This window comes from Neofelis nebulosa, chromosome 18, assembly GCF_028018385.1.
Source record: "Neofelis nebulosa isolate mNeoNeb1 chromosome 18, mNeoNeb1.pri, whole genome shotgun sequence".
Taxonomy (NCBI): domain Eukaryota; kingdom Metazoa; phylum Chordata; class Mammalia; order Carnivora; family Felidae; genus Neofelis; species Neofelis nebulosa.
The window spans coordinates 17,102,617-17,116,400 of NC_080799.1; the positions used below are offsets into that span (position 1 = coordinate 17,102,617).

The 13,784-nt window shown below is 45.2% G+C and overlaps 1 protein-coding gene across 3 annotated transcripts in view; it reads right to left on the reverse strand.

Annotated features, from left to right (window-relative positions):
* Nucleotides 1-11,938, reverse strand: part of LOC131501336 (integrin alpha-X-like) — a 49,610-nt gene extending 37,672 nt beyond the window's left edge. For 2 of the 3 annotated variants that reach the window (XM_058711329.1, XM_058711327.1), the window contains exons 1-14: nt 11,782-11,938; nt 11,143-11,248; nt 7,696-7,799; nt 7,329-7,399; nt 7,062-7,176; nt 5,559-5,689; nt 5,296-5,441; nt 4,900-5,053; nt 4,441-4,591; nt 4,157-4,233; nt 3,607-3,736; nt 3,355-3,497; nt 3,029-3,169; nt 2,727-2,936 (exon numbers count right to left, since the gene is read on the reverse strand). In XM_058711329.1, the coding sequence (XP_058567312.1) occupies nt 2,727-2,936; nt 3,029-3,169; nt 3,355-3,497; nt 3,607-3,736; nt 4,157-4,233; nt 4,441-4,591; nt 4,900-5,053; nt 5,296-5,441; nt 5,559-5,689; nt 7,062-7,176; nt 7,329-7,399; nt 7,696-7,799; nt 11,143-11,248; nt 11,782-11,815 (1,713 nt within the window). In that variant the 5' untranslated portion in view covers nt 11,816-11,938. The remainder of the gene's footprint in view (nt 1-2,726; nt 2,937-3,028; nt 3,170-3,354; nt 3,498-3,606; nt 3,737-4,156; nt 4,234-4,440; nt 4,592-4,899; nt 5,054-5,295; nt 5,442-5,558; nt 5,690-7,061; nt 7,177-7,328; nt 7,400-7,695; nt 7,800-11,142; nt 11,249-11,781) is intronic. The other variant, XM_058711328.1, reaches the window with a different exon arrangement.
* Between the last annotated feature and the right edge of the window lie 1,846 nt (nt 11,939-13,784).

Consider the following 13,784-nt stretch of genomic DNA (forward strand, 5'->3'; position numbering starts at 1 on the left):
CAATGCAGACAAAGCATTTGACAAAATTCAGCATCCTTTCTTAATAAAAACCCTCTAGAAAGTCAGGATACAAGGAATATACTTAAACATCATAAAACCATTTATGAAAAGCCCACAGCTAATATCATCCTCAATGGGGAAAAACCGAGAGCTTTCCCCCTGAGATCAGGAACATGACAGGGATGTCCACTCTCACCGCTGTTGTTTAATATAGTGTTGGGAGTGCTAGCATCAGCAATCAGACAACAAAAGGAAATCAAAGGCATCAAAATTGGCAATGATGAAGTCAAGCTTTCACTTTTTGCAGATGACATGATAGTATGCATGGAAAACCTGATAGATGCAACCAAAAGTCTGCTACAACTGATACATGAATTCAGCAAAGTCGCAGGATACAAAATCAATGTACAGAAATCAGTTGTATTCTTATATACTAATAATGAAGCAACAGAAAGACAAATAAAGAAACTGATCCCATTCACAACTGCACCAAGAACCATAAAATACATAGGAATAAACTTAACCAAAGATGTAAAAGATCTGTATGCTGAAAACTTTAGAAAGCTTATGAAGGAAATTGAAGAAGATATAAAGGAATGGAAAAAGATTCCATGTTCATGGATTGCAAGAATAAATATTGTTAAAATGTCAATACTACCCAAAGCTATCTACACATTCAATGCAATCCCAATCAAAATTGCACCAGCATTCTTCTCGAAGCTAGAACAAGCAATCCTAAAATTTGTATGGAACTTCAAAAGGCCCTGAGTAGCCAAAGTAATTTTGAAGAAGAAGACCAAAGCGGCAGGCATCACAATCCCAGAATTCAGCCTCTACTACAAATCTGTAATCATCAAGACAGCATGGTATTGGCTCAAAAACAGACACATAGACCAATGGAATCCAATAGAAACCCCAGAATTAGACCCACAAATGTATGGCCAACTAATCTTTGACAAAGCAGGAAAGAATATCCAATGGAAAAAAGACAGTCTCTTTAACAAATGGTACTGGGAGAACTGGACAGCAACATACAGAAGGATGAAACTAGACCACTTTCTTACACCATTCACAAAAATAAACTCAAAATGGACAAAGGACCTGAATGTGACACAGGAAACCATCAAAACCCTAGAGGAGAAAGCAGGAAAAAAACCTCTCTGGCCTCAGCAGCAGCAATTTCTTACTTGAAACATCTCCAAAGTCAAGGGAATTAAAAGCAAAAATGAACTATTGGGACTTCATGAAGATAAAAAGCTTCTGCACTGCAATGGAAACAATCAACAAATCTAAAAGGCAACCAATGGAATGGGAAAAGATATTTGCAAATGACATATCGGACAAAGGGTTAGTATCGAAATCTGTAAAGAGCTCACCAAACTCCACACCTGAAAAAACAAATAACCCAGTGAAGAAATGGGCAGAAGACACTTCTCTAAGAAGACATCCAGATGGCCAACAGGCACATGAAAAGATGCTCAACGTCGCTCCTCATCAGGGAAATACAAATCAAAACCACACTCAGATATCACCTCACGCCAGTCAGAGTGGCCAAAATGAACAAATCAGGAGACTATAGATGCTGGAGAGGATGTGGAGAAACGGGAACCCTCTTGCATTGTTGGTGGGAATGCAAACTGGTGCAGCCGCTCTGGAAAACAGTGTGGAGGTTCCTCAAAAAATTAAACATAGATCTACCCTATGACCCAGCAATAGCACTGCTAGGAATTTACCCAAGGGATACAGGAATACTGATGCATAGGGGCACTTGTACGCCAATGTTTATAGCAGCACTCTCAACAATAGCTAAATTATGGAAAGAACATAAATGTCCATCAACTGATGAATGGATAAAGAAAATGGATGAAGAGGGGCGCCTGGGTGGCGCAGTCGGTTAAGCGTCCGACTTCAGCCAAGTCACAATCTCGCGGTCCGTGAGTTCGAGCCCCGCGTCAGGCTCTGGGCTGATGGCTCAGAGCCTGGAGCCTGTTTCCGAGTCTGTGTCTCCCTCTCTCTCTGCCCCTCCCCCGTTCATTCTCTGTCTCTCTCTGTCCCAAAAATAAATAAAAAACGTTGAAAAAAAATTTTTTAAATAAAAAAAAGAAAAAAAAAGAAAATGGATGAAGAATGGATCAAAGAAATTTTATATACACAATGGAATACTACGTGGCAATGAGAAAGAATGAAATTTGCCTTTTGTAGCAATGTGGATGGAACCAGAGAGTGTTATGCTAAGTGAAATAAGCCATACAGAGAAAGACAGATACGATATGTTTTCACTCTTATGTGGATCCTGAGAAACTTAACAGAAGACCATGGTGGAGGGGAAGAAAAAAAAAGAAGTTAGAGAGGGAGGGAGCCAAAACATAAGAGACTCTTAAAAACTGAGAACAGACTGAGGGTTGATGGGGGGTGGGAGGGAGGGGAGGGTGGGTGATGGGTACTGAGGAGGGCACCTGTTGGGTTGAGCACTGGGTGTTGTATGGAAACCAATTTGACAATAAATTTCATATTAAAAAAAAAGAATCAAGTCCTCATAGAAACAGGGAACATACCAATGTGTCCTTATCTAAAGTTCCAGATTTTCCTTGCTGCCTACAAGGTGCCCAGGGCTTGGCAAAGGAAGCAAGTTAAGGGAAAGGAGAATTTTCTTGGTGGCAGTGCAGAAGACAGGGAGAAGCAAGGAGGAGGTGGTTGTAACAACAGAATTTGCAACCAGTCCTCACCTGGCTGTAGGAGGGGTTGATGCCCAGTTCTGAGGTTCCATGAAATAGGTAGACAGCACCCCGGTTCTCCTGCTCTCCTGGGGCCCCAATGGCCACATCTGTCAGCTTGTCCCCATTCACATCCCCCAGCACTGTCAAGGCTGCCCCAAAGCGGCCCCAGGGGTGGCCCTGCTCCCCACAGAGAATGACCTCACACTGCCATCTAGCCCTCTGCAGAACAAAACAAGTGTCAGGACCCAACCAGGCAACCCCTCCACCCCACACCCAGGTCCCACCCAGCCCAGGTCTCATCAGACACTTACCCCCAGGGGCAAGTGGCACATGGACACCTGCCCCCCCCGGGTTGGCTTGTAGTAATGTGGAGCCCCAATGAGGACGAGGTCAGAGTTGCCATCTCTGTTCACATCGACAGAGCAGAGGGAGGCCCCAAAGTAGGAACCAATCTGGAGGATAGAGTGTGAAGTCATCCTGCTTGCCTCTGTCAGAGGCATCCCCTTCTGGGATAGGTACCTCCTCTCCCCAGTCACCAGGGACTTCCCCCATGGATCCCAAAACCCCTTCTCCTCCCTCTCTTCCCCTAGAGACCCTGCCACCCTCGTGTTTCACTCTGGCTTCCTCTACATCCAACCTGGGTCCCTGCAACTTCAGCCTTCGGCCTCCATTGCCCGGATGCCTGAGTGAAGATGACAACCTTCCCAGTATGCTGATGGCGGGGGGCCCCCAGGATCAGGATCTTCACCCCCTTCCAAAATGCCAGCTCAGTGGAGTAACCTGAGGGGGGCAGGCCTCAGCATAAAAGCTTCCTCCCTACTCCCCGAGCTCCTGCCCTTCCCAGGCAGTTCATCTCCCTCCTGTGCCCCCAATCACAGCCTTTTCTCACCTAGATAAGAGTCCCTCATGTCCACATTCTCTTGAGACATGTTGATGAAAGTGGGGTTCATATTTTTGGGGTATAGGAAGGCTCCTCCAGACCAGCTGAAGCTCCCCACAGCCCCCAGAACTGGCCCATCCTGGGAGGAAAGGATTCCAGGGCTAAGCAGGTTTGAGTCAAAAACAGACAGCCTATTTAAAGCAATGCCTACCACTGATTCCACTTTTCTTTTTTCATGTTTACTGATTTTGAGACAGAGAGAGAGAGAGAACGAGAAGGAGGTGGGCAGAAAGAGAGGGAGGAAGAGAATCCCAAGCAGGCTCCATGCCAATAGCACAGAGCCCAATACAGGGCTCAATCCCACTAACAGCTAAATTATGACCTGAGCCAAAATCAAGAGCTGGACACACAACAGACTGAGCCACCCAGGTGCCCCCTGACTCCACTTATTATTTGGAATTCTCTTTCTCCACTCATTCATCTAACACCTATCCTTACCTTCCCTCCTCCCACCACTCCCTACCTCCTACATCAATGGCCTGAAAATGGCCCCACTCACAGGTGAGAACACAGCGCTGAAACCCTCCTGGGACATCTCCAATTCAAAGGAACTACTACTGCTTATGGTCTGCGTACCTGGAAGAAGACATGACACCTGGGTTCCAGGGGGAAATACAGGCTTTACCAAGTCTGAAAAGGACATCTCAGCTTTAGACGATCTAATGTTGGACATTAATACCCAAAGGGAGGAATTGGTGGCTATGACAAGTGGGTCCAGGTCCAAGAAGGGAAAGCATTTATGGGTTATGGCTTCTAAAGTGAGTACTTTCATCTCTGACTTACCCTCAATGGCAAAGATCTTCTCTTTCAGTTGGTTTTGAATGTCTCTCAAAGCATCAAAATTCTCCACTTGAAAAATGTACTCATGGGAGGGCTTCGATGCAATGTCATTTAATTCTTTCCGGGAATGTGGCTTTTGAAAAGCCAATCCCACCTGTCCCCAACAAAGACCAACTCAGTGAAAATAATAATAAAGTTAATATGCCTGCCACATGCTGGGTGCATATCCCCCAATAACTCCACAAGGTCAATATTATTACACTCAGTGTACAGATGAGAAAAATGAGGCTCAGACAACATCAGGGAATTTAAAGAAAAGGATCAGGGTCCCCAGGCTGGAACACAGCTTTCATATTGAAGGTAGTAGAAGCTGAGAGAGCTGAGGTTTTTGTCCTAGAAAGGGAAGTTGCTTTAAGAGGAAGTGAAGGGAGGAAGCGGTGGGAGGGCATTTCCACATCCTACCCCAACTGCATAGCGAATGATACCCGCAGCTTCAGCCCTAGGGATAACATCCTCATAACCCAGGGGGTCTCCTTTTTTCTGACCATCAGTGATGACAATAAGGATCTTGGAGGCATCTTTTCGGGCCCCACTTGAGGCACTGAACAGTTGATTTCTGTCAGAGAAGAAGATCCAGAGACCTGTGAACAGAACTGCTACTGGTCCCTTATGCCTTTTGAGAACAAGTTGTTGACCCTTTCTCTTGGAGGTCCCAGTCCCACCTGTAGGCCCCCAGCTTGGTGAGGAGACCACAGACTGAATTTCTGTCCCAGCCTGTCCCTCTCTCATGGAGATAGGTGAGGCCTAAAGGAAGACCCAGATGTTTTGGGGAAGGACCCGGGAGAAGGGAGGACTCACGTAACCATTTGGATGGCTGTAGCTGTGTAAGTGAACCCTTGCAGCTGGTATACAGAATCCAACAGGCCTAGTGGGTTTGAGCTGTATACGAAGTCTTTGAAAGTGAAGTGCACCCGGGAATGGTCAGAGAACTGCATCAGAGAGAACTGGGAGAATTGAAGGGGGCTGGGAGCCAAGGCCACTTGACCAAAACCCCAGGCATCCCACCCACAAACCTCCCACGGGGCCCCTGCACACTTGCCTTCCCTCCCCCAAGGACACACCTGGGTGCTAGGTCTCTGGAACTGGCTCATAACAGCCTTCACAAAATTCAACATCTTGGTAAAATCTCTGAAGGAGATGCTCCCTGAGCCATCGATCAGGAACACAATATCCTGCTCCTGCCTCGGACACTCTGAGAAAGGAAGTGGCACCAGTTCTCCAAGGAACACTCCCAGAGCCCAGGACCTCAGCATCCTGGCCACAAGAAGTCACTGCCCCCCAACCCAGGGACCTCCTTAAGCCCTGCCTAGAATAGGGTCCTTTGGCCTCCTTAAGTCCCTAAAGAGGCTATATCTGTGATTCAGCTTCTCACACCTGTGTAGTCAGCCTAGGTGATAAAAAAGTGAAGTTCCTCCAATCCAGATGGTAAGAAACGGGGAGCCCCTCCTTCTACCTTGGCTGTCTGTGCCCCTCTCCCAAACCCTATCCCACTCCCTCTCCCATATCCCCATGATCCAGCAATGAAAGGAGCCTGCTTCAGCCCCTGGCCAGAATCTGTCCTCATTAGTCAATGCCAAACTGTGCTTTTGTTAAACATTTTTAATGTCATCCCTGGAAATAACCACACACTGGCCCTGCTCTGTTCTCAGCTTAAATATGGGCCCCTATTCCCCTCCTGTGTGTATTCAAAATTGGTCAAAAAGAGGAAGCTCTCCCAGTTCTCCAAGAAGAGACCTCCCAGCCTCCCTCTTTCATTCCAGAGGTTCCCACCAGACAGTGGTGTCCTGGGTGTTCTTATGGGAGCCCAGATTCCTATGGGCAAAGTCTAGGAGGTGCTAGAAGAGAACTCCATTCAGTGGCCAGACGTCAGTTTCCCCAAGGGCTTGAGTGGAAATGTGAAACTAGGGAGGGGCCTAGTGTGCACACATACATTCATGCATACCTATTCACATACACATACATACACAAATAAACCCATGCATACTCATATGCACACATATACACACATACTCATATATATACACTCATGTAAATATACATACAGGCACATATGCATGTGCATATATATGCACACATATATATATATCCATGTACATAGACACACACACACATACACACACTGCTCAGATTGTCTGCGCCTTCATCATTCTTTCCCATTCTGTTACACAAATTGGTTATACCCCAGGGTGTATTGACTGAAAATAAATTCCCTTCTCCCTAAAAATAATAGCAGCTAACATTAATTGAGCCCTCACTATGTGCTAAACCTTGGCCATGGATCATCTTATGTCACTCTCAGGGTTGGGTGTCATTACCCCCATCTCACAAATGAAGAAACTGGAGCTCCAAGAGGGTTAGGTCATAGAAAAGTGGAACAGTAATGTGGCAAGATGTGAAAGCATACAGTGACTACCCAACTCATGTCTGGAACTGCTATACTATCCAGTACATATTTTTTCCAGATGTCTTTTTTATCCACTCTGGCAAAAGTGTCTCTGGCCCACTACACTCCCAATCACAAGTGTGTGGGCTCCTCGAAGAAACCAGTAGTCCCCAACACTCACCCTGCAGGGCAGCCGGGAGCCTCTGGGCCTGCCAGGAAGGGGAAACCAGCAGGAAACAGAACCCAGTCAAGTACATGTTTTCCTTGCATGTATGGTGCACTGTGGGGCCACAGGCCTAAGGACAGAGGTGTCTGATGGGAGGGGCTGTCCCTGCTTCCATTCCATCCTTCCAACCCAGTATTTTCACACTCCCCAAGGTCCCCAGCCCCACTAACCCCAGGTCCCCATTCTTCCCTTCAGGACAGCTCTGCAACCCAGGTAACTCACCAGCAGTTGAGAGGGGTTGGTTGAGGCTGCCAGGGACAGGCCCAAGGACATGTTCACTGCTTCTGGGGGGACTGAGGGGACAGATATGTGCATGGTCACCCTCAGATCTGTGTAAGATCTGGACAGGGGTCACCTCAACCCTGCAAGACAAGGAGGTCTGGAAAGTGAAGGAGGCTTTCAGGTCTTGATAGAGCCATGAGGGTAAGGGGTGTGATGGACAAAGAGGCTATGAAGGGATCAGGAAGCTTGTCTGAGGGTGAGGGTCTGCAGACAGAGCTGGAACTGGGAAGTGCATCTTCTGTGCTCCCCCCAGATCCCCAGAGCATAGGAGTTTGGACCTGGGTCCCAGGGAGAGGCAGTGACTCACTCTTCAGGCGGATAGGCTCACACTTGCCCGTTCTATAGTCACACTGGTAGAGGCTACCTGTTTGGTTGGCAGCCTTTATCTCCTGGGGGGCTCCAACCACCACCCTGGGGGGAGGAAGACAAAGAACACTGAAGTTAAGAATATGGACAGTGGGTGGGGCGCCTGGGTGGCTCAGTCGGTTAAGCGTCCAACTTCGGCTCAGGTCACGATCTCGCGGTATGTGAGTTCAAGCCCCGCGTCGGGCTCTGTGCTGACAGCTCAGAGCCTGGAGCCTGTTTCAGATTCTGTGTCTCCCTCTCTCTCTGCCCCTCCCCTGTTCATGCTCTGTCTCTCTCTGTCTCAAAAATAAATAAACGTTAAAAAAAAATTTTTTAAAAAGAATATGGACAGTGGAGCCAGACTGCCACTCGGCAAGTTTGCTTCATCTCTAAGCCTCAGAGTCCTTATCTGCAAAGTGGAGATTAATAACAATTTAAGTTACACATGGGAGGGATTTTTGTCTGTTTTGTTCTCCTGTATATGTCTGGCTCCTTTAGTAGTAAGTGCTCAATAAATATTTCTTGAAAAGTTGATCCTTACCTATCTTATAAGATTATTATAATGACGAAATTAGTACTCACCTAGAAATGCAAATCAAAACTACATGGAGATATCACCTCACACCTGTCAGAATGGCTAAAATCAACACAAGAAACAAAAGGTGTTGGCAAGGATATGGAAAAAGGATCCCTCATGTACAGTTGGTGAGAATGCAAACTGGTGCAGTCACTGTGGAAAACAGTATGGTTTCCTCAAAGGGCTACAAATAGAATTACTGTAGGATCCAGCAATCACACTCTTGGGTATTTACCCAAAGAATACAAAAATACTAACTCAAAAGGATACATGCACCCCTGTGTCTATAGCAGGATTATTTACAATAGCCAAGATATGGAAGCAGCCCAAATGTCAATTGGTGAATGGATAAAGAAGATGTGGGATACACACACACACACACACACACACACACTATATATATATATATATATATATATATATATATATATATATGACTGCACCAGTTTGCATTCTCACCAACTGTACATGAGGGATCCTTTTTTCCATATCCTTGCCAACACCTGTTGTTTCTTGTGTTGATTTTAGCCATTCTGACAGGTGTGAGATGATATCTCAGTGCAGCTTTGATTTGCGTTTCTAGGTGAGTACTAATTTAGTCGTCACAGGAATCTTATGTATTCAGCCATAAAAAAGAATGACATTTTGCCATTTGCAGTGAAATAGATGGAGCTAGAGAGTGTAATGGTAAGTGAAATAAGTCAGTGAAATAAGTCAGAAATGTGATTTCATTCATGTGGAATCTAAGAAACAAAATAAATGAACAAAGGAGAAAAGAGAGAGAGAGAAACCAAGCAACAGATTCTTAATTACAGAGAACAAACTGATGGTTACCAGAGAGAAGGAGGGTAGGGTTATGGGTTAAATAGGTGATAGTGATTAAGGAGTGCATTTGTTATGTATGGTACTGGCACAAAAACAGACACTTAGATCAATGGAACAGAATAGAGAACCCAGAAATGGACCCAGAAATGTATGGCCAACTAATTTTTGACAAAGCAGGAAAGAATATCCGATGGAATAAAGACAGTCTCTTCAGCAAATGGTGCTGGGAAAACTGGACAGCGACATGCAGAAAAACGAACCTGGATCACTTTCTTACACCATACAAAAAAATAAATTCAAACTGGATGAAAGACATAAATGTAAGACAGGAAGCCATCAAAATTCTCAAAGAGAAAGCAGGCAAAAGCCTCTTTGACTTTGGCTGCAGCAACTTCTCACTCAACACGTCTCCAGAAGCAAGGGAAACAAAAGCAAAAATGAACTATTGGGACCTGATCAAAATAAAAAACTTCCACACAGCGAAGGAAACAATCAGCAAAACTAAAAAGGAACCAATGGAATGAGAGAAGATATTTGCAAATGACATATCAAATAAAGGCTTAGTATCCAAAATCTACAAAGAACTTATCAAACTCAACACCCAAAAAACAAATAATCTGGGAAGAAATGGGCAAAAGACATGAATAGACACTTCTCCAAAGAAGACATCCAGATGGCCAACCTACACATGAAAAAATGCTCCACATCACTCATCATCAGGGAAATACAAATCAAAACCACAATGAGATACCACCTCACACCTGTGAGAATGGCTAACATTAATAACTCAAGCAACAACAGATGTTGATGAGGATGCAGAGGAAGAGAATCTCTTTTGCACTGCTGGTGGGAATGCAGACTGGTGCAGTCACTCTGGAAAACAGTATGGAGGTTCCTCAAAAAATTAAAAATGTAAGTACCTTATTTATCCAAAGTATTTATCCAAGGGATACAGGTGTGCTATTTCTAGGGGCACATACACCCCAATGTTTATAGCAGCGCTATCAACAATAACCAAAGTATGGAAAGAGCCCAAATGTCCATTGACAGATGAATGAATAAAGAAGATGTGGTATAGCCAAAGCATAAGAGACTCTTAAAAACTGAGAACAAACTGAGGGCTGATGGGAGGTGGGAGGGAGGGGAGGGTGGGTGGTGGGTATTGAGGAGGGCACCTTTTGGGATGAGCCTTGGGTGTTGTATGGAAACCAATTTGACAATAAACTTCATACATTGAAAAAAAAAGGAAGATGTAGTATATAAATACAATGGAGTATTACTGGGCAATCAAAAAGAATGAAACCTTGCCATTTGCAACTATGTGGATGGAACTGAAGGGTATTATGCTAAGAGAAATTAGTCAGAGAAAGACTAATATCATATGACTTCACTCATATGAGGAATTTAAGATACAAAACAGATGAACGTAAGTGAAGGGAAGCAAAAATAATATAAAAACAGGGAGGGAGACAAAACATAAAAGACTCTTAAATATAGAAAACAAACAGCGGGTTACTGGAGGCATTGTGGGAGGGGCGGATGGTCTAAATGGGTAAGGGGCATTAAGGAATCTACTCCTGAAATCATTATTGCACCATATGCTAACTTGGATATAAATTAAACAACAAATAAATTAAAAGGAATGCATTTTTTGTGATGAGCACCAGATGATGTATGGAATTTTGAATCACTCTATTTTACACCTGAAACTAATATAGCACTATAAGTTAACTACACTGGAATTTAAATTCAAAATTTTTAAATAAAATAAATCAGTGACCACATAAAGCATGCTTGGCACAGTGCTGGGCACTTAGAAAGTGCTCAATAAATGTTAGTTGTAATCATCAAGATGGCAAGACAGTACCTGTTTTCAGTCCAACTCTTCATATCCCTAAGAGAATTTCTACACCGGGCACTGGAGAAGAGAATCATGGGGAAGGACAGGACTTTGTGCATGGAAAGGAGTTAATGAGAACCAAAAGCCAGTCACCACCCAGTCCTCACCAGGAGTTGGCATACTGGACCACACTGTATCCAAACCCAGCACTCTCCATAAGGAAGGTTGTTGGCTGATCTGTGTCCAAGTTGAAACAGAGAGAAGAAGCCAAGCCTGGGAAAGGGAGGTGAGAAGAGAAGCTCTGAAGAAGGGTCTTCCTCCTATTCCATCTCCCCAGACCCCAGACCTGCTCTCCTCTCCAGGTCCAATGCCCTAATGTCTCCTGGACTTCTGAACTCTTAGGCTCAGGCTTCCCCCAGTCCTGCTTCTCTCCTGCAGGAAGTCCAGAGACAGCTCTTCACTCATTGGCCTGCTGGAATGTTTCAATTCTCCATTTTCACAGAGAAACACCCGGACTCTAACTCCTTTGCCACCGTGGGGCTTCTAGGACAAAGAGTCCAGGAAAACTTGGGCCAAGGTGACATTGTGAACAGAGCACAAGGTTGACTTGTTCTACCTACTTGGGAAATCTCTAGATTGTTCAGGCAACTGTCCCCTCCCTCTCCCTCCAAAAACTCCAGATACCAAGCCCTGTGTAACTCCAGATCCCTCCCCTAATGTCTGCATCCAAAACATGTACATTCTCAGCTCTTTCCCTATCTGGACCCCAATGCTCTCATGTCTCTTCATTGGAGCCCGCCACTTACCCATCAACAGGAGGAAGGTCCTGATCATGGTCATGACTGGAAGGTAAGATATGGGCTTCTGAGTTCCTCAGCCACTGAGGGAACTGGACAAAGGTACAGAGGGGCCAGTGAGCAGAGAGGTAGTCAGGAGAATAGAAGCAGAGAGGGAAGTTGTCAGCATGACTCAGAAGTGGAGGGCGGAGAATAGGACTAAAATAAACAGAGAAAGGGGCTGAGGTAGCCCACACATCCTGGGTCCAAGAGTCTTTCTAACCAGAGATGGCTTGCTTCTTTTGCTTTACCAAACTAGACTTAAGTGAATGCAAATCCCCTCCCTGCCTCACCTCTTTAGCTTCTCTAGTTGTACAGGCAGAAGTTTCCTCTTGACCTTGAAACTTCATTTAGCCTGGGGAGGGAAAACAGGCAGACGCCAGGGTCAATTTAGGGCCCTAATGGAGACTCTGGTGTGTACTCTCAGACCTGGAAACCTCTGGGCTAAGAAGCAAGCATCTGGACCTTAGGAGGAAAATGGAGTGGGCATTTAGTCATTTACTCAACAAGCCTCATTTGAGGCTAATTACGCATCTCTCTATTAGCAAAGAGATAAAACACAAACCAGAAGGCCCAGCCCTGGGGTCAGTAGAGAAGGAAAATGTGCAAAGAGCAAGGTATTGCTATGAGATGAGAAGCCCATTGACCACAGAGTACCTTACCCACTTAGAAGGGTGTCTATTTCTGAAAAGGCTTCCTGGCACTTGAGCTGAGTTTTGAAGGCAAATGACTATAGGGGAGCATATTTCAGAAGGGGTAGCCAAATGTGACCAAGGCATGAGCCTGGAGGGCCTCTTGGGAAACCAGTGATGGTAAACCAGAGAGTGGGAGGTAGGAAGTGACAAGAGATGAGGTCAGTGCCATGGAGGAAGGGGAGAAGGGGAAGCAGGCCCCAAGTCTGGAAAGCCCCCTTAAGGTATGTTGATTTTATCCTGAGGGCAGAGGGAAGCATTGAATCAAATTGGGAAGACTGAAATCTTCAAATTTACATTTTAGAAAGCTAGAAAGAGGAGAAGTATGGGGCATGGTTTCATTGAGAACTAGCTGAAGACAGACCAGCTAAGAGAGAGGTAATGGGGCCCTGTGGGGTGAGCTAGTGGCTATGGGGATGGGCTGGAGGCTGACTGGTCTCTAAGGGGAAGACAGTGGTGATGGTCCCTGAGCATACTTGGAGAAAGGGAGGGACAATGGACTAGGATAGTTACGGTTTTTAGAAAGCCAAAATTTAGTCTTTAAGAGCTTGGGCTCTCAATCTCTCTAGGCTCCAGTTTCCTCTTCCACAAAATGAGGGTGATAATAAAACTACATATCTCCTAGGGTGCCTGGGTGGTTCAGTCAGTTAAGCATCCAACTCTCAATTGGAGATTCAGTTCAGGAGATGATTTTATGGTTTGTGAGTTTGAGCCCCGCATCAAGCTCTGCACTGACAGCATGGAGCCTGCTTGGGATTCTCTCCCTTTCTGACCCTCCCCACTCGTGTTCTCAATCTCTCTCTCTCTCTCTCTCTCTCTCTCTCTCTCTCTGTAAAAATAAATAAACATTTTTTAAAACTTTAAAAGTACACATTTCCTATTGTTTGTTTCTGGGAAGGTTGAATTAGTATGAAATGCTGAGAAAAATGTATATGAGCTTCTGTCATTGGCTATTATGAGTACTATGCTCTGGTGATTATTGTGTTAGGTAAGAGGGGCCTGAAGGCCTTCCAAGAGAAGATGTCCTAGAGGCAGTTGAGTGAATGGGGCTAGAGCTCAGGAGACAATTCTGGGTTTCGGATCCATCAGAAGTGCTGAATGAGATCCTGGTGGGAGTGTGAAGAGGGAAGAGAAAGATGGGTGGAAGAGGGGAAGGAAACCAGTGTTAGCAGCAGAGCAGAAGCCCAGAAATATTGAGAAGGAAGGAGTTCTCAAAGAGGGAGAAAGGAGCCCAGGAGAAAAAAAGGGTATCATGAAAGGGCTACCTGGAGAGGAATGTAA